At 40.4% G+C, this 20,119-nt stretch overlaps 1 protein-coding gene across 1 annotated transcript in view; it reads left to right on the forward strand.

The window, feature by feature from the left end:
* Window positions 1-784: 784 nt before the first annotated feature.
* LOC120984655 (calcium-binding protein 39-like) overlaps window positions 785-20,119 on the forward strand; it is a gene marked incomplete at its 5' end in the record, with an annotated part of 35,876 nt that continues 16,541 nt past the window's right edge. The window contains 6 exons of the mRNA XM_040413410.1: window positions 785-949; window positions 1,096-1,205; window positions 1,463-1,631; window positions 2,795-2,854; window positions 3,015-3,080; window positions 3,979-4,122. Of these exons, the coding sequence (XP_040269344.1) occupies window positions 785-949; window positions 1,096-1,205; window positions 1,463-1,631; window positions 2,795-2,854; window positions 3,015-3,080; window positions 3,979-4,122 (714 nt within the window). The remainder of the gene's footprint in view (window positions 950-1,095; window positions 1,206-1,462; window positions 1,632-2,794; window positions 2,855-3,014; window positions 3,081-3,978; window positions 4,123-20,119) is intronic.

Below are 20,119 nucleotides of genomic sequence, written 5' to 3' on the forward strand. Positions count from 1 at the left end.
CACATTCAGCTCCCCCACCCTCCAAACCAATTCTCTTACCCGTCTCTCGTCTGGCTCAAACCTCTCACATTACAATTATTATTTTTTTCGGTGGAACGGGTGCGGACCCATTCAAACGGCCGTCTGAATGGGCCCTTAGTGTAGCAGGGTGAAATGTGCTGCAAAATGTAAAAGTGCCTTTACTCTGGGTACGAATGATGCAGCAGGAGCTGAATCTCTTCTCGGGATGAAGTCCTCTCAGGCCATTATCTGCCACAGGCAGATTATGGGGAATGAGCATTTATACAAACGGTCATGCCCGATCATTTAGCCGATAATCTCTCCATGTAAAAGGACCTTAATTAACACAGTAGTAATGGGCTCCATTTTAGGGTCTTCTTTAACTGCAGTTCAGTATGATTGGTTCTCCCCCAACGTCCCATTCAGGATGATATCCATTAATACTTGGCTGGCCATGTACATGTAAAACTCCGTCTGACACCATTACTGTGTTTGTAGTCTATGTCACATTGCGTCTTTTGGAATACTAACCCATTTGTTTCTTCTGATTATATCGATCCTATTGTTAAGTTCTCTTTATAACCTAACCCACAGGATCTCCGCGATCAATGTCCTGTTGTATAGTAGTATGTCTGCATGGTTTGTCTCCAGAAGGACAGTCTAGGTGAAGCCTGTGGTGCTGGGTCCAACTACTGTATGTCCAAACTGACGAATGTATCTGTGGCCTAACGCTCCATAAAAGTGCTACAGTTCAGTAAAAGTAGCACCCTTTTCTATTTCCCAGGCATCTGAAGAAGTGTCTAAAAACCTGGTGGCAATGAAGGAGATCCTTTATGGGAAGAATGAGAAGGAACCTCGGATGGAAGCCGTGGCACAGCTCGCTCAGGAACTGTACAGCAGTGGCCTCCTTGGAACTTTAGTGGCTGATCTCCAGCTCATTGACTTTGAGGTACCAGTGACATTTTGGTGGAAGACAGCTAGCTGTATTCGTGTGTTTACGGCTAGTGTTTGGCACAGGTGGCATGCTGTTAGACCGTAGCACACTTTTCAGCTTCAGATTGCACTTGAACAAAGCTTACAGTCTATTCTTTCCAGGGCAAGAAGGATGTTGCTCAGATCTTCAACAATATATTACGAAGGCAGATTGGAACAACAGTGGAATATTTATGCACCCAGCAGAATATTCTCTTCATGCTGTTGAAAGGGTAACGGTCTATGTAGTTCCGTAATCAGCATTCGGATGAGTGTCATGTGTATCGGAGCGAGTTGCTATCTTGGCTAGGTGTGAACAGGGCATTGTTGAGGTCAAATAAAAAAATCAACGGTATGAAGTGGATCTGGATGAAATAGACAATGCGGGAACTGGTTTAATTGTGAAAGCATGGGATGAAGGCTTTGCAATACTTCAGCAGGCTCAGCTCGGTCATGTGTCTTCATGGTTTCCTCATTCTCCCATTGATAGCTACGAGTCTCCAGACATTACTTTGAATTGTGGACTCATGCTGCGGGAGTGTATCAGATATCAACCACTTGCCAAGATTATTTTGTGGTCCGAGCAGTTTTACGACTTCTTCCGATATGTAGAAATGTCAACCTTTCATATTGCTGCTGATGCCTTTGCTACGTTTAAGGTAAGATTTCTTCATTTGTATTTAATGGGGTCTTCCACTTTGGATAATCCCTACTGGTTACGATGTGTCACACAGATTTTTTTTTCTGTCCGTTAAAACCAGATTCTGAAACATGTTCATTTTTTCGGTTTTATTCTATGAGTACATGTTGCCCGAGCTGCTGTTGACAGCATTTGGAGACATGCTTTATGGCAGCCACATGGACCATAGGGCACAATAGGCTGGAAGGAACCTAGTGAATTCTATGTCCACCACCGATTGTCGATGGCAGATCCTGTGCTATTTGTATATAGGTGAAAGCTTTCACAGCAATCCTGCCTGTGATGATCTCCTGACATGTCTGTTTTAGTAAATTCTTGTATTCGTCATGAAAAACTAATTCTGGAGCATCTTTTCTTATAACACTGCAGTGTACTGCTCCTATGTTATTCCTCCCAGAAATGTACCAATAAATACAAAGCGGAATGGTTAGGGTTGGGGTTAGAAATCCACTCTTCTTGAGAAAGGTTCTGCGAGAGAACGTTGCTGCTGTAACATGTGGGAATAAAAGACACATTTTTTCACTATCTACAGAGGAGTTCGGTGGATTTCTTCCGTATATGTGACTACCCGTAATCAAGGGTTGAACGCTGGCACCCGGATTGTACCATTGAACACAGGAGTACTGCCCTACTTTGAAACTATTATACATATATGTGTTAAAAATGTAATCTTAGGGTGGCTCTACCTCCAAGTGGATGATACCGGTGCTCGTATCGTGAGTAAATGCCCTCCCAGTCACTAATTCTTGGCTAGGCACTCGGACATCTAGAGTACATATATAATACAAAAATCCACGTCACTGCCGAGGAAAGTAAATTAAAAGTAGTGTTCTTTAATCACCAAAACGTGACGTTTCAGTCCTCTTACTGGGACTTTCCTCAATACATATATACTATAAAGTAGTGTGTGTATGTATATAGTATTATATAAAATAAGATGTTTTTTAACTGTTTTAGTTGCCATATTCTGACACCAATAACTTTAGAATTTTTCTGTCGGTGGAGCTGTGCACAGGCTTGTGTTTTTGCAGGGTGACATTTCAGATGTTTCGTGCTGCACATACTTTTAATGACACTGTTCTTATCCAGGTCAGTTACTTTTTCACTGTTTTTCTTTGTCAGGACCTATTGACTAGGCATAAACTCCTGAGCGCCGAGTTTTTGGACCAGCATTATGATCGGGTATGATGCAAACGAAAACACTTCTGCACATTACATGCTGTCGTTTTTTAACCCTATTAGATGTTCTCTCCTTTGCACATTGTTCTTTGCACACAAGCACCCCGTCCTTGGCTGCACTTGATGCTAACGTTTTGTATCTACGTATTTTTTTTTGTTTCAGTTCTTCAGTGAATATGAGAAATTGTTGCACTCAGAAAACTATTTGACGAAGAGAGAGTCCTTGAAGGTATGCTTGTAACGGAATTCACTAAAGACAAAGCCCTATGTAAGGGAAGTATAAAACGCGGCTGCTCCTGTCCATATTTATCTAATGTTTGTGGTCATAATTTCATGCGTTGGACTATGCTAACGGAATTGCTTCCCCCCATAAAATATTACATTTTTTTAACTGGCAAACGACAATTTTTGGTGGAACCAAAGAAAAGAAAAAAAGGAAGCTAAATGATAATGATTGGGCTTTGTTTGTACAGAACTGGAGCTCCCTCGCTGATGGATTCTGTGCCTTGCTTCTGTACTGTTGTACGCCTGCACCAAACACTGAAGTGAAGGCACAGGGCGAGACTTCAGGGCCAGGTGGGATTATGTCTTCACTGCCTGGCCCGGTCAGTCAAAGTGGTGGGGACGTGGCCTGTAGGACATTCAATGCTCCTGCTGCAGCCAGGGACTAAATTGCATATTGCTGTGCCGTTTTTCTGCAGTGCGACCATGAATTGAGATGGGACCACCATTAGATTCAGCTTAGAAGGGCACATCTCCCATGTCAGCTGGTTTTATTGAGAGGTATTTAGTGACTGATTCCCCATAAGCCCAAACAGGCCCGGCCATTAAGGTGTTAAATAATAATTATTAGTATTATTGAAACATAATTATTTGCACCAAGGTCGCTGTGGGCCTAATCATTTATTCTTTTTATTTGCATCTGCATTTTAGCTGATTTTTAGTATTTGGGTTTCGCTAGTGTTAGCAAGGCACTTGACAATACGTCTACGTCTGGATATGTATATAGAAGAGGCGGCTGCTATCTTGTTCCTGTCAAAATGTATGAACTGGATCTCTGCACAATTATTTCAATGTTTCGTTTCCACCTTCATGTCCATTCATCTTATCCTTTTATTTCCATGCAGCTACTTGGTGAATTTCTTTTGGATCGACACAATTTCACCATCATGACAAAGTATATCAGTAAACCTGAAAACCTCAAGCTGATGATGAATCTGCTACGTGACGAGAGCCCCAACATCCAGTTTGAAGCTTTCCATGTGTTTAAGGTGCTACACTTGTGACGATAGGTTGGATTTGTGTGTGCTAAAAGATTGAGATGGCAAGAAGTAGAGGTGACATCATTGGCGTAACCCCTTAGTGACCACCCATACATGTTTTTACCAAAGTCACTAAACGACCTTAGGCTGGGCCGCCGCTTTTTTACGTGCAGCGGGAAGCGGGGACCCGGCTCTAACAGCCGAACTGGCAGGAGTGCCGATCCGGGCTGTTTAACACTTTACATGCCGCGGGCAATGGCACCCGCCACATGTAAAGTGCTGACAGAGGGTGCTGACTCCCTCTGTCTCCCATCGGCACCCTGCAAATGCGATTGCGGGGTGCCGATGTGTGTGAAGGCTGCCTGGGGTCTGATGTAGGCCCCACACCAGCCTTCAGTAATTTCCAAGCAATCAAAAAGCGCCATTTACTCCAAAATAATACCAATGAAAAATACAAGTCGTCCTGCAAAAATCAAGCCCTCACACAACTCCATAGAAAGAAAAATAAAAAAGTTATGCTCTTCATGCACAAAAACAAATACCTAGCAGTACCTATATACGGACAGCATAGTAAAATGGTAAAAAGTCACAAATTTGTGGGACAAACACTGGCATACCCTTATCATCAGGTCCCTCCATAATTTAACCACTTCACATCCGGGCCATTTCCCCCTTCCCGACAGAGCCATTTTTTGCAAATCTAACATGTGTCACTTTGGCCTCATGCACACGACCATTCCGTTTTTTGCAGTCCGCAAACCGCAGATCTGCAAAGAACGGAAACCGCCCGTGTGCCTTCCGCAATTTGTAGAAATGCCTATTCTTGTCCGCAAAACAGACAAGAATAGGACATATTCTATTTTTTTTGCGGGGCCACGGAACGGAGCAATGGATGCGGACAGCACACAGAGTGGCCCTATTGAAGTGAATGGGCCCACATCCGAGCCGCAGTTTTTGCAGCTCGGATGCAGACCAAAACAACGGTTGTGTGCATGAGGCCTTTATGTGGTAATAACTTTAAAACGCTTTTACTTATCCAGGCCATTCTGAGGTTGTTTTCCCCTCACCCATGACGGCACCCTGTGCGACTCAGGACCTCCCATCAGGACAGGAAACCTGAGAAGATTAAAATGGACACACCCCCACCTAACACCAGTTCAGGTTTCCTGTCCTCCGGATGGGAGATCCTGAGAAGCAGCGCAGCAGGCTCGCTGCACGACATACCTTCAAGAAGCACCAGCGCTGGGGGGGGGTCTGTGGACAGATGCCGTGGGAAGACCTATTCCTGGGGAGCGGTAGTTCTGTGGCCGTGCCGGAAGCCGATCCCCACAAGTCTGCCTGCGCCTGCACTCTCTTACCGGTCCTGCGGGGAGCCGCTGTGGCCGTGTTCAGGCGGCTCCCCACGCTCTTCACGCTGGATGCCAGGTTCCAAGATGGCGCCCGCGCGTCCAAGCAGGGGGGGGCAGGCTTCTCCCGGCGTGCAGGATCCGGAAGTGGAGAGCTGAGGCGCGTCCTTTAAACTATAAATCCGGCGGCAGGTGCAGGCAGCCAGCGGGGGCTCAATTTTTACTTATGTGCTGAAGTAGTGATCCAGCTTACAAGCATGTCGGAGCCTACAGATGGACGCGCTGAACCCCTGGAACCCTTGAGGCCTGCAAGTCCGGTACTGGTCCTAAGGACGGGGAAAGGAAAATTTCATCATGGGTGAGAACGTTCCTTTTTGTTTACTAATGAGGTGTTTTTATATGATTAATTTTAGATCTCAAAGCCACCTAAAAAGTCGTCTTCCAAGACAAAACACAAAGAGTGTGCGGAATGTAAAACGACCCTATCTGCATCCTATCAGAAACCTTTGTGCTCAGCATGTATAGATAAACTTGTAGCGGAACAATCCCAGACCCTTACTAGATCCATGAAGTCTTTAATCAAGGCATCCTTCAAGGCATTCAGTAAAAGCCGTGCCAGGTCCCCAGATAAATCCACAGAGTATGACAGTATAGAAATGGACTCATCCGACAGTGAAGTCAGAGAATCCGGGCAGTTATTTTCTAGTAATTCGGACTCCTCGGACGATGAAGATTCAGGGAGGTCCTTCTTTTCCCCTGAGGATACGCAGCCGTTACTAAAAGCAGTCAGAGCAACTATGCAGTTGGAAGACATTAAGCAGACCAGATCGGTTGCGGACCAGGCCTTCCAGGCATTAGGCCCTAAAGAACATAGGGTTTTTTCTATACATGAAAACATGCAGGCGATTATTAAAAGAGAATGGAAAAATCCTGACAGAAAATTCTTCATACCCTCCTCTGTGAAAAGGAAATATCCTTATGAGGAAAAGGTCTCCTCAAGCTGGGATAGGGCCCCTACGGTAGATGCACCAGTCGCCAAAATAGCAAAGAAATCTGCCCTCCCCTTTGATGATCTGGGTTGTCTTTCGGACCCGTTAGATAAAAAAGCAGACATATATCTAAAACGGGCTTGGGAAAATTCTGCTACTTGTCTTAGACCTGCAGTTGCAGCCACTTGGGTATCCCGGTCCCTGAGACTATGGATTAACCAGCTAGAAACACATCTTAAAGAGAAAAAGCCTAGAGAAGAGCTCTTAGCTTCTCTTCCCACCTTCTCAAAAGCAGCAGATTTTTTAACAGATGCATCTACGGATGTTATACGCTTTGCCGCCAAATCCTCAGCCATGACAAATGCAGCAAGAAGAGCCATTTGGCTTAGATCCTGGAAGGGTGACCAGGGGTCTAAGACCATACTCTGTGCCCTTCCGTGTGAGGGCGATAGGTTGTTTGGGTCCTCTCTAGATGACATCCTGGAGAAGGCCTCTGACAAGAAAAGAGGATTTCCTGTCCCTCAGAAGAATCCCTTTTTTCGTAAACCCCAGCAGGGTTTTAGAAGGCAGAGGGGCAAGCCATACGACAGGAAAGGGAGGGATAGGTTTCAGAGAAACTAGCGGCTTCCTTTTTAAATCCCAGGATAATAAACCAAAAGACAAGCAGCAATGACGCCAATCTCCAGGTTGGGGGAAGACTCTCTTCCTTTCTCCCGGCTTGGTCAAACATCACCCAAAACAAGTGGGTTTTGGGAGGGATAGCAGAGGGATTCAAGTTGGAGTTACTCTCCTATCCCCAAGATTTCTTCACCCGCACTCCAACTCCGAAAGATCCTCTAAAGTCCACAGTTTTAGAGACAGAGGTCAAGTTATTATTGGACAAAGGAGTAGTTTGCCAAGTTCCAAAGAAAGAGGAGGGCAGGGGGGTTTTACTCCCCACTTTTTTTAGTAAAAAAACCCAATGGGTCTTTTCGGATGATTCTGAACCTGAAGCGTCTAAACAAGTTCCTGAGATACAAAAAGTTCTGGATGGTAACAATAAAGACAACTATAGACCTGTTATGCAAAGATTGCTGGATGGCAAGTATAGACCTAGAGGATGCTTATTATCACATCCCAATTCACTCTTCCTCCCAAAAGTATTTGAGAACAGCAGTTCAAGTGAAGGGCCAGCTTCTGCACCTGCAATACAGGGCCCTCCCGTTTGGGGTCTCACAAGCCCCAAGAGTTTTCACAAAGGTTGTGGCGGAGATGGTGGCATTCCTTTGATTGTCCAGGATAGTATTAGTACCCTATCTGGACGATTTTTTGTTCATAGCCCCGACAAGGGAGCAGTTACAGACGGAACTTGTCCTGGTGTGTTCTCTGTTGAAGGATCTGGGGTGGAAGATGAATCAAGAAAAGTCTTGTCTAACCCCTTCTCGAAATTGCACTTTTTTAGGAATGCAGCTAGATTCCACGGCTCAGAAGACATTCCTCCCTCAGAAGAAAGTGTTTTCAACAATAGAACATGTTTGGATCCTTTTCCGTTCCTTCCGATGTTCCATCAGAAAGGCGATGGCAGTACTGGGGCACCTGACGGCTACAATTCCCGCTGTACCATTTGCTCAGATCCACACAAGACCGTTACAGTCGGATATCTTAAAGAATTGGAATGGTCTCCCACAAACGCTAGAGGAAAAATTTCATCTCTCCTCTAGAGCAAGGTATTCTCTCCTGTGGTGGACATCCGAGAAGAAACTTTCGGCAGGAATGCCTTGGTCCTTCATAGAGCCCATACTGATAACGACAGACGCCAGTCCGTGGGGTTGGGGGGCTCACTCAGAGGGAAAATACTGGCAGGGAAGATGGGATTTAAGAACCTGGGCCTGCACGTCAAATTACAAGGAGCTCAAAGCAGTAGAAAGAGTTCTAAAAATGGCAGTTCCAGATGTCTCAAACAGAAAGCTGGTCTTTTACTCGGACAATTCAACGACAGTGGCCTATATAAATCATCAGGGCGGAACAAAGATACCATCCCTAATCTTCCTCTGCCAGGAGATTTTCAAAATAGCAGAAGACAGGAACCTGGTCCTGTCTGCGATACATCTGAAGGGGAAAGAGAACACTGTGGCCGACTTTTTAAGCCGAGTAGAACTCAGTCAGGCAGAGTGGAGTCTGAACGAGGAAATTTTTTCCCAGATTGCGTCAAAATTTGGGGCCCCAACTATAGACCTCTTTGCCACTCGGAAAAACAGGAAGACAGAAAGGTTCTTCTCCTTAAACTACACAGAGAATCCTACAGCGGTAGACAGTCTGGCTCAGGACTGGAGCCAGTAACTCGGCTATGCCTTCCCGCCTATTTCCCTAATTCCACAGGTACTGAAGAAAGTACGGAGGGAAGGAGCCTCCATAATCCTGGTAGCCCCAAAATGGCCCAAGAGAATCTGGTACTCCACCCTGTTAAGTCTAGCCAGAAGCCCCCCCCCTGGGTGATCCCTCCAAGGGAGGATCTCCTTTCCCAGGGGCCCGTATGGCATCCCAATCCGGGGATTCTTCAATTGGCAGTATGGAGATTGACAGGGACATCTGGTTGAGGAGAGGGCTTTCTAACAAGGTTGTTTCCACCCTTCTAGGCAGTAGAAAAACTACAACAGCCAGGAAGTATAATAGGGTTTGGAATATCTTTTCTTCCTTTCTAGGTTCTAGCCCTGATCCATTTAGTCCTCCAGAAATCCCTAAGATTTTAGACTTTTTACAGGCAGGTTTAGACAAGGGACTCAAGGCCTCCACCTTAAAAGTACAGGTGTCTGCTTTGAGCTACTTTTTTGACTACCAATTAGCAATTCACCCTTGGGTCAGACGTTTTCTTTCTGCCGCTGACAGAATCCGTCCTTCTGTAAGACCTCTTTCCCCTCCATGGGACCTGAACAAGGTCTTGACGGCCCTAACCGATAAACCCTTTGAGCCCTTATTGGAGATCCCAATTGACATCCTGTCCATTAAAATTGCTCTGCTAGGAGGATCTCTGAGATCCAGGCCTTCTCTGCATATCCACCTTATACTGTCATCCAGGACAATCAAATAGTAATCAGGCCCCTGCCTTCCTTCCTTCCCAAGGTTGTCTCTGATTTTCACAGGAGCCAGGACATTGTGTTACCTTCCTTTTTTCCTAACCCCTCCAATAGCACGGAAGAAAGGTTTCATTGCTTGGATGTTAAGAGATGCTTGTTAGTCTACCTAGATGTTACGGCTCCTTGGAGAAAAGACGAAAACCTCCTTGTCCAGTATTTAGGTGGGAATAGGGGGAAAAAAGCATCCTGCGGGGTTATTGCTAGATGGGTGAAGAAGGCCATAGCTAAGGCTTATATCTCCTTGGGTCTTTCCCCTCCTTCAGGTTTCGGGGCCCATTCTACTAGGGCAGTGTCTACTTCGTGGGCTGAAAGAGCTGATGTGTCTTTGGCTCAGATTTGTAGGGCGGCTACCTGGAGTTCCCCCCATACCTTTCTTAAACATTATAGGTTGCAGCTCCATTCTGATGCCTCATTCGGGGAGAAGGTCCTTCAGGCTGTGGCTTTCCCCCCCCAGGTTCTACTTATAGTCTATCTCGCACAGGGTGCCGTCATGGGTGAGGGGAAAACAACATTGCTTACCGGTAATCGTTTTTCTCGATACCCATGACGGCACCCGATATTTCCCTCCCCATATACATACATATATATATATATATATATATATATATATATATATATATATATATATATATATGGCATTAGCCAGGTCTATATGAAGTAATATAGATAAAAAAATAAATAAAAAAGGTCTTTAATCCTTTGTCACTTCTCTCCGGAGAACAATTTATTTCTTCCACTGGTGTTAGGTGGGGGTGGGTCCATTTTTATCTTCTCATGTTTCCTGTCCTGATGGGAGGTCCTGAGTCGCACAAGGTGCCGTCATGGGTATCGAGAAAAACGATTACCGGTAAGCAATGTTTTCTCGTCATATATTGTACTTCATGACAGTGGTAAAAATGAGTAAAAAAATTACATTTTGAATTATAAAAAGATACCAAAGAATATGGAAAAAATTTCAAATTTAAATTTCTCTACTAATATAATAGATAGTAATACTTCCAAAAATGGTAATTACTTTACATTCCCCATATGTCTACATGTTTGGATCATTTTGTGAATGCCATTTTATTTTTTGGGGACGTAACAAGGCTTAGAAGTTTAGAAGCATATCTTGAAATTTTTCAGAAAATTTCCAAAACCCACTTTTTAAGGACCAGTTCAGGTCTGAAGTCACTTTGTGAGGCTTACATAATGGAAACCACCCAAAAATGACCCAATTTTAGAACCTAAACCCCTCAAGGTATTCAAAACTGATTTTACAAACGTTGTTAACCCTTTAGATGTTCCACAAGAATTAATGGAAAAAATGGAAAATGGAAATAAAATTTCTGAATTTCACTATTTTGGCACATTTTCAATTTTAATCATTTTTTCCCGCTAACAAAGCAAGGGTTAACAGCCAAACAAAACTCAATATTTATTACCCTGATTCTGTAGTTTATAGAAACACCCCATATGTGGTCGTAAACTGCTGTACGGCCACGCGGCATTGCACAGAAGGAAAGGAGCGGCATGTGGTTGTAGGCAGATTTTGCTGGACTGTTTTTTTTACACCATGTCACATTTGAAGCCCCCCTGATGCACCCCTAGAGTAGTGTCACCGCCAGATCTCTGAGAAGCTCTGACAGACGTTCTTCAGTACCTCTTTTGTTTTGGTTTCGCTTTGTCATCTCTTCTCCCTCTCCCAGCTGTCATCTATTCGCAGTGATTGCCTCCCTTTTTTATCCCCTCCCATACTGCTTTACTTTGCGTTTTATACTACTTCCTGGATTGTGCTCACTGCTAGATGCTGCAACTGCTGGTTCCTCAGATAAGTCTATTCCTTTATTTGTGTTTTCCTGTTGGATTGATTCTAGGTGACCCTGACTCCCTCCGTATTGAGTGCAGGGAGACGGTGGTCGTGTCCCCTCACTATTATAGGGTTTTCAGGTGTCACTCAGTCTAGGTACGAGGGCATGCAATTTTCTATCATAAAGATCTTTGCATGGGCTGAGCAGTCAGGGAGAGCTCTAGGGCTTTTATAGGGCTCACCCATATGTTCCTTAGTTTGGGATCAAGTCAGTCGGATCTTTATTTGTGACTTCTAGTTTTCTGCCACACCATCCGTGACAAGTAGAAACTCCAAAAAAGTGACCCCATTTTGGAAACTATGGGATAAGGTAGTAGTTTTGTTGGTACTATTTATTTATTTGTTTTGGCACCGAATTATATTTTTTTTATTTACAATGTTTCTTTTTTTGGTTGTTTCAGTTTTACATAATAAAGCATTTTAAAAAAAAAATGTTTGGTGTCTCCACATTCTGAAATCCATAGTTTTATTTTGTTTTTTGGGTGACTGTTTTATGTAGGGGCTCATTTTTTTCGGTATGAGATGGTTTAATTGGTACTATTTTAGGATGCATATGACTTTTTGTTACACTTTTTGTGATGTAAGGTGACAAAAAATGGCTTTTTTGACACACTTTTTTTTTCTTTTTTTTTTTTTACGGTGTTCACCTGAGGGGTTAGGTAATGTGATATTTTTATACAGCAGGTTCTTACGGATGCGGCGATACCTAATATCTATACTTTTTAGTTATTTATTTAAGTTTTACACAATAATATCATTTTTAAAACATAGTCTCCATAGTCTGAGAGCCATATTTTTTTTTAATTTTCTGGGTGATTGTCTTAGGTAGGATATCATTTTTGCGGGATGAGATGATGGTTTGATTGGTACTATTTTGGGGTGCATATGACTTTTTTTAATCGCTTGCTATTACACTTTTTGTGATGTAAGGTGACAAAAAATGGCTTTTTTGACACCATTTTTATTTTATTTTTTTACAGTGTTCACCTGTTGTGATATTTTTATAGAGCAGGTTCTTACAGATGCGGCGATACCTAATATGTATACTTTTTTATTTACTTAAGTTTTACACCATAACAGCATTTTTGAAATCAAAAAAGTGATATTTTTAGTGTCTCCATATTCTGAGAGCCATAGTTGTTTTTATTTTTTGGCCGGGATGAGGTGACTGTTAGATTGGTACTATTTTGGGGGGCATATGCCTTTTTGATTGCTTGGTGTTGCACTTTTAGTGAAAAAGTAAAAAAGTGGGTGTTTTTAGCACAGTTTTTATTTAATTTTTTTGACGGTGTTCACCTGAGGGGTTAGGTCATGTGATAATTTTATAGAGCCGGTCGTTATTGACGTGGCAATACTTAATATGTATACTTTTTTTTTTTTTTTTACATAATATCAGTTTTACACAATAACGGCATTTTTTAAACCAAAAAAGTGATATTTTTAGTGTCTCCATAGTCTGAGTCATATATATATATATATATATATATATATATATATATATATATATATATATATATATATATATATATATATATGCTAGTAAAAGTTAAGTTAGATGCACAGGGAGGTTGATGCACCAAGTAGGGTGCTCTCAGTTTTAGCAGCGTCACCCCGCTGCTAGAGTGGGAAAAATGTAGAAAAGAGATAACTGGGCACACCTAGGATATTGGTAATTGGTATTTAATAGTTAGTTATATAAGTTATTAAAAGTTTATTAAAGGTATTTGCGATAGTTTAGAATGTAAAATCACTGACACACTATTACGTAACATACAAAATATCAATTCTGCGTCCCAGTGGCTGGAGTGGAGCCGCAACAGTCACTGCCGGCAATTGAGCAGCCTCACTCCAATCCCTGCGCAAGCAGAACGAATATGGAACATATAGGCTACATGCGCCAAAATAACATTAAGTTGGCGGATTACTGTAGTAATGACATATAGAGGTGATAAAAGTGATAAGATAAATGCAATCTAAAAGGAATAATGTCCCGGTAACGTTATAAATAGAAATAGAAATTCGTTTCTCCTGAAGGTTAGCAAAAATGTCCAAGTGTGCCAGAGGTACCAACAGGTGGTGGTGTGTAGTCTATTCACAATGGTGCGATAGTTTGGTTCATTCAATCATTAGGCCAGCGGCGTCCCGCTTATGGTCTAGAATTAATCCGACAGTTGGACAAAAGGACATAGAGGAACAGTCTTACCGGTGATGGAGGGTTCTCACAATAAGGAGAAACCTCTGCCGTCTAACGAAACTTAATCCTGGTTTTTGTGCAGTCGGGTAGGGCTCGCGGTAGATGCTGTAAATCACCTGTTCGCAGTCGAATCACTGCACGAGGTCCCGCTTGTTTGAGTCCTAATAGAATATCCCAACCTTTCAGATGGATGTTTCAGATCGGCTGTGCGTGACGAGTCGGCTCAAGATTGTTCCTTTCTCCAGTCGATGCGGTGCACTCGCATATGCTTGAATTTGGGGGGTCAGACCAGACGCGTTTCGGGGTTAAAGTATCCCCTTCATCAGTGGCTATCCGACCTCCCCAAGAGACCTTTCTTTTATGCTCTGGCAAAGAGCTTTACAAAACCCGGTTCCGAATTCAGTTCCGGAAGTCCTGAAAAAAACTTTATATCTCATCGGCGAATATTTTCCTTGTGAGTGTAACAATTCCGCTTTACTTATTCTGCTTATTTAGGAAACCATTGTTATGTTTGCACATTTATAAAGTAGTAATCACTTATAGACTGCATCATTTGTTGCAATGTGAAACAACTAGATGACAAAGCTGCGGTTCACTAGCGTCTTTGCTGTCGCCTACCGCCGTCCAGATGATACAATATAAAATGGTACGTTTATAAATATATATATATGTGATATACAACACATATGTAGAACATTTCAGAAGATTTTTCGACAAATATCTCACCATTCCACCATTATATATAGAAAATATCTGTAAGAGTGTCTATAAGAACAGGAATGTGGAGACGTATAAAAGGTATTTTGTTATATAAAATGAGGGAGATGAGTATTAAAAAAGCACCATGGTGCTATATTCACAATACAATATATAAATTCTAACTCCAAAGGGTCATATATTAATGCCTCTATGGAGTCGGATATCCATATGGCTAGAGGGAGGAAATCGATATGGGTATTGGTGTACACTTATATAGTAAAAAATTTTTATAAACATTTTGATTTTTTAATGTTTTTGATTTTTTTCTTATATGTTATTAGTTTTTTCTGAGATGAGGGACCAAATCTCAATGGTTAATTGTATTCTTGCCCAAAAATTGGACAAATTACATGAGTCCCATGGGCATAATGTTCATAATGTTAAACATAATATAGAGTCTTGTACAGCCCAAAATATATATATATATATGTGTATACACACTAATACCCATAAAATGTTTCTATGGGAATATTAAAATATATAATAGAATATATAATACAAAAATATATATAATAAAAAATTACATATAATAAAAAAAAATTATAATAAATTTTTTTTAACAAAAATCCCTTCATAGAAATTTTTTCCATAAAAAAATCCTTCATAAAAATTTTTTCACAAAGAATCCTTTTCCATAAAAAATCTCTTTCCCTTCAATAGAAGTCCCATATAAGTCCAAAAGGTTGTGTTGATGTAAATACATATCTCAAAATGTATATATGTATATATGTTAAAATTGGAGAATAAAAATGGAGAATAAAAAATGGTAAAAGTCAATAAAAATTAATAAAAATTAAAAATTAATGATCGATAAAAATAATGATTGTCTGTTTGCACAAGGGTTGACCCACACAAGGGAAGCTTTATAGGTAAACAGAACAAGCCATGAACAGTCGGTCAGTTGCACATTTTGAGGAACCATCGTCAAGGGGGAACCAGCCGGGGCATAAAGCTACTCGGCAAAGCACACCCTTAAAGATAGGTCCCCAACTAGATCTATAAAAAGCCGAATATTTCATATTCAGCATTAAGGCCATCGGGAATCATAGTCTTCATTTCATAGATTCTCTGGGTTTCCAGTCTTGACATTTTACTGATATGGTTCCCTTTTCTCCAGCTCTTTGGTACTCTATCTATGGCCGCAAATTTCAATTTGGATGGGTCACTGTTGTGTGCAATTTTAAAATGTTTAGAGAGTGAGTGAGTTTCTACGCCCTTTTTGATGTTGGATATGTGTTCCGAAAGGCGTTTCTTGAGAGTTCTTTTGGTCCTGCCTATGTATTGGCGTTTACAAGGACATTCTATCATATAGATGACATTTTCTGTACTGCACGTTAAAAGTTCTTTAATAATATGTTTATGTCCATTTGTGGTTGCGATTATTTCTTTTGTTTGTTTTGCGAATGATGTTAGTTTGCAGTTGCCGCATTGACCACATCTGAAAAAGCCTTTAAGATCCATCCATTTTTGAATTGATGATACATTTTTAGATTGATCATCCTCCTTAATTGTAGGGGCTATCTTGTTTCCCAAAGTGGGTGCTTTAGTAAAAACAATCAAGGGTTTTAATGGAATTAATGTGCCTATAGTTTTTTCTTTTTTGATGATGTCCCAATGTTTGTGTATGATATTTTTTATCTTACCGTATTCACTACTATACGGTAATATTATTTTGATTTGGTTAGCTATTTTTTCTTTGTGATTATTAGTTTTCTCATTGAAAAATTTCTCTCTATCCATTTTGGTAACTGTATCTAATGCCACATTTAAAAGGGCTTCTGGATATTCTTTTTTTAAAAATTCGGATTTCATTTTTTCGGCCTCTATTTCAAATTGATCTATCATTGTGCAGTTTCTCCTTAAGCGTTGGAACTGGCCTTGCGGAATGTTAATGAGCCAGCTTGGTAGGTGGCAGCTGTTAAATAAAATATAACTGTTCCGCGTTGAGGGCTTGATAAAGGTGCATGTTTTGAGTACATTCTCATCCACGTATATTTTCAAGTCCAAAAATTCCAATGCTTCTTGACTGTTGGATCCCGAAAATTTTAAGTTAAAATCATTACGGTTAATATCGTCTAAAAACTGTTTGAGTGATTCTGGGCTCGATTGCCATATAAAAAACACGTCATCAATGTATCTTTGCCAGAGCACCAGGTCCGTCCCCAGTCTTGGAGTAACGAATTTTTCTTCCCAATTAGCCATAAATAAATTAGCGTAACTGGGGGCGAACCTGGTGCCCATGGCAGTGCCCCGAATCTGCAGATAAAAAGCTCCATTGAAATAAAAATAGTTGTGGTTTAAAATAAAATCAATTCCCTCAATTAAAAAATTTATCTGTTTTTCTGTTAATCTACCCTCGGTTATAAGTTCTTCTCTTGTTGCTTTTTTACCTTGTTCATGGTCTATGACCGTATATAAAGATTGGACATCTAAAGATCCCATTATCCAATGTTTTTGGAAATGCATATTCTCTATTTTCTTTATGATCTGAGTTGTATCTTTGACATAAGATGGTGTATTTTTCACCCTTGTTTGGAGTAAAATGTCAATGTACATTGAGAGATTTGCTGTTAGTGAATCAATCCCTGAAATAATGGGGCGTCCAGGTGGATTAGTACTATCCTTGTGTACTTTTGGGATGCAATAAAAAGCCGGAATCCGTGGGTATTTATTTAGTATAAAATCATATTCTTGATTATTTAAAATTCCGCTATCCATTCCTCTCTTACAGAGATTCCCTAATTCTGTATAGAATTGCTCCGTAGGGTCACTTTTTAAAATTTGGTATGTAGTGGTGTCTGCCAGTTGACGTAGGCACTCCACATTATATTTATCGGTATCTTGAATCACTATGGAGCCTCCTTTGTCCGCTGGACGAATTATAATATTATTTTCCTTTTGTAGGTGTTTTAGTGCTGTAATTTCTTTTTGTGTGAGATTGTTACGTTTATACTTCGAATTATTTTTTATCTTTTTTACGTCCTTCATCACACATTCTTTGAATGTGATCAGTTCTTGACTGAGTTCATTGCGCGGGTATTTTTTTGATTTATTTTTCAGAGAGGTGTGTATAATTGGATCATTATTTGTGGAAGAAATAATTTCTCGATTTATCGGATTTTTTAGGAAGTATTTTTTTAAACATAATTTTCTTATGAATTTTTCTACTCCAATAAAGGTCTCAAACTTATTAAGAGGTTTCGTTGGCGCAAATTTTAACCCCTTATTGAGGAGCTGTTTCTGCGTATCTGATAGGGTTACTGTGCTGAGATTAATGATGGCATCATTTGTGATTACGGGTGATGTCTGTAGTGATGGTGTCTTTTTTCTTGTGCCTCTTCGTGTCTTCCCCTTTCTGTGTCGTAGTGTGTCGCCCTGTGTGTGTGATTGTGGTTGTGATATTCGTCTTGTGAGTTGTGTCTCCTCATATTTGGGGTCTTGTGAATCTGTGATGTGTTTTGGGTCTTGTTTCTCAAATTGTATTGGTGATCTATGTGCATGTTTTTCTGTGTGTTTTGTGCTCTCGGTGGGGGTGATCTTTGTCTTATCCGTGAACGGTGATGTGGGGGAGTGCGATCTAAAAAATGATTTGATTCTTCTAACATTTCAAATCTGTTATATGTGGGTATATTAAAGTGTTCATTTCTTGCTATTTCTTGTTCATTCGTGTCTGCTTCTATTTCCATATGACTACTTGCTACTATAGTCGGTGCATGTTCATCATGTCCCTCCCTATTGATGATTTCCCGATGGCCTTAATGCTGAATATGAAATATTCTGCTTTTTATAGATCTAGTTGGGGACCTATCTTTAAGGGTGAGCTTTGCCGAGTAGCTTTATGCCCCGGCTGGTTCCCCCTTGACGATGGTTCCTCAAAATGTGCAACTGACCGACTGTTCATGGCTTGTTCTGTTTACCTATAAAGCTTCCCTTGTGTGGGTCAACCCTTGTGCAAACAGACAATCATTATTTTTATCGATCATTAATTTTTAATTTTTATTAATTTTTATTGACTTTTACCATTTTTTATTCTCCATTTTTTATTCTCCATTTTTATTCTCCAATTTTAACATATATACAAAATGTATAACATATATACATTTTGAGATATGTATTTACATCAACACAACCTTTTGGACTTATATGGGACTTCTATTGAAGGGAAAGAGATTTTTTATGGAAAAGGATTCTTTGTGAAAAAATTTTTATGAAGTATTTTTTTATGGAAAAAATTTCTATGAAGGGATTTTTGTTAAAAAAAATTTATTATAATTTTTTTTTTATTATATGTAATTTTTTATTATATATATTTTTGTATTATATATTCTATTATATATTTTAATATTCCCATAGAAACATTTTATGGGTATTAGTGTGTATACACATATATATATATATATTTTGGGCTGTACAAGACTCTATATTATGTTTAACATTATGAACATTATGCCCATGGGACTCATGTAATTTGTCCAATTTTTGGGCAAGAATACAATTAACCATTGAGATTTGGTCCCTCATCTCAGAAAAAACTAATAACATATAAGAAAAAAATCAAAAACATTAAAAAATCAAAATGTTTATAAAATTTTTTTACTATATAAGTGTACACCAATACCCATATCGATTTCCTCCCTCTAGCCATATGGATATCCGACTCCATAGAGGCATTAATATATGACCCTTTGGAGTTAGAATTTATATATTGTATTGTGAATATAGCACCATGGTGCTTTTTTAATACTCATCTCCCTCATTTTATATAACAAAATACCTTTTATACGTCTCCACATTCCTGTTCTTATAGACACTCTTACAGATATTTTCTATATATAATGGTGGAATGGTGAGATATTTGTCGAAAAATCTTCTGAAATGTTCTACATATGTGTTGTATATCACATATATATATATTTATAAACGTACCATTTTATATTGTATCATCTGGACGGCGGTAGGCGACAGCAAAGACGCTAGTGAACCGCAGCTTTGTCATCTAGTTGTTTCACATTGCAACAAATGATGCAGTCTATAAGTGATTACTACTTTATAAATGTGCAAACATAACAATGGTTTCCTAAATAAGCAGAATAAGTAAAGCGGAATTGTTACACTCACAAGGAAAATATTCGCCGATGAGATATAAAGTTTTTTTCAGGACTTCCGGAACTGAATTCGGAACCGGGTTTTGTAAAGCTCTTTGCCAGAGCATAAAAGAAAGGTCTCTTGGGGAGGTCGGATAGCCACTGATGAAGGGGATACTTTAACCCCGAAACGCGTCTGGTCTGACCCCCCAAATTCAAGCATATGCGAGTGCACCGCATCGACTGGAGAAAGGAACAATCTTGAGCCGACTCGTCACGCACAGCCGATCTGAAACATCCATCTGAAAGGTTGGGATATTCTATTAGGACTCAAACAAGCGGGACCTCGTGCAGTGATTCGACTGCGAACAGGTGATTTACAGCATCTACCGCGAGCCCTACCCGACTGCACAAAAACCAGGATTAAGTTTCGTTAGACGGCAGAGGTTTCTCCTTATTGTGAGAACCCTCCATCACCGGTAAGACTGTTCCTCTATGTCCTTTTGTCCAACTGTCGGATTAATTCTAGACCATAAGCGGGACGCCGCTGGCCTAATGATTGAATGAACCAAACTATCGCACCATTGTGAATAGACTACACACCACCACCTGTTGGTACCTCTGGCACATTTGGACATTTTTGCTAACCTTCAGGAGAAACGAATTTCTATT

Source organism: Bufo bufo, unplaced genomic scaffold (assembly GCF_905171765.1).
Source record: "Bufo bufo unplaced genomic scaffold, aBufBuf1.1, whole genome shotgun sequence".
NCBI classification, from domain to species: Eukaryota; Metazoa; Chordata; class Amphibia; order Anura; family Bufonidae; genus Bufo; species Bufo bufo.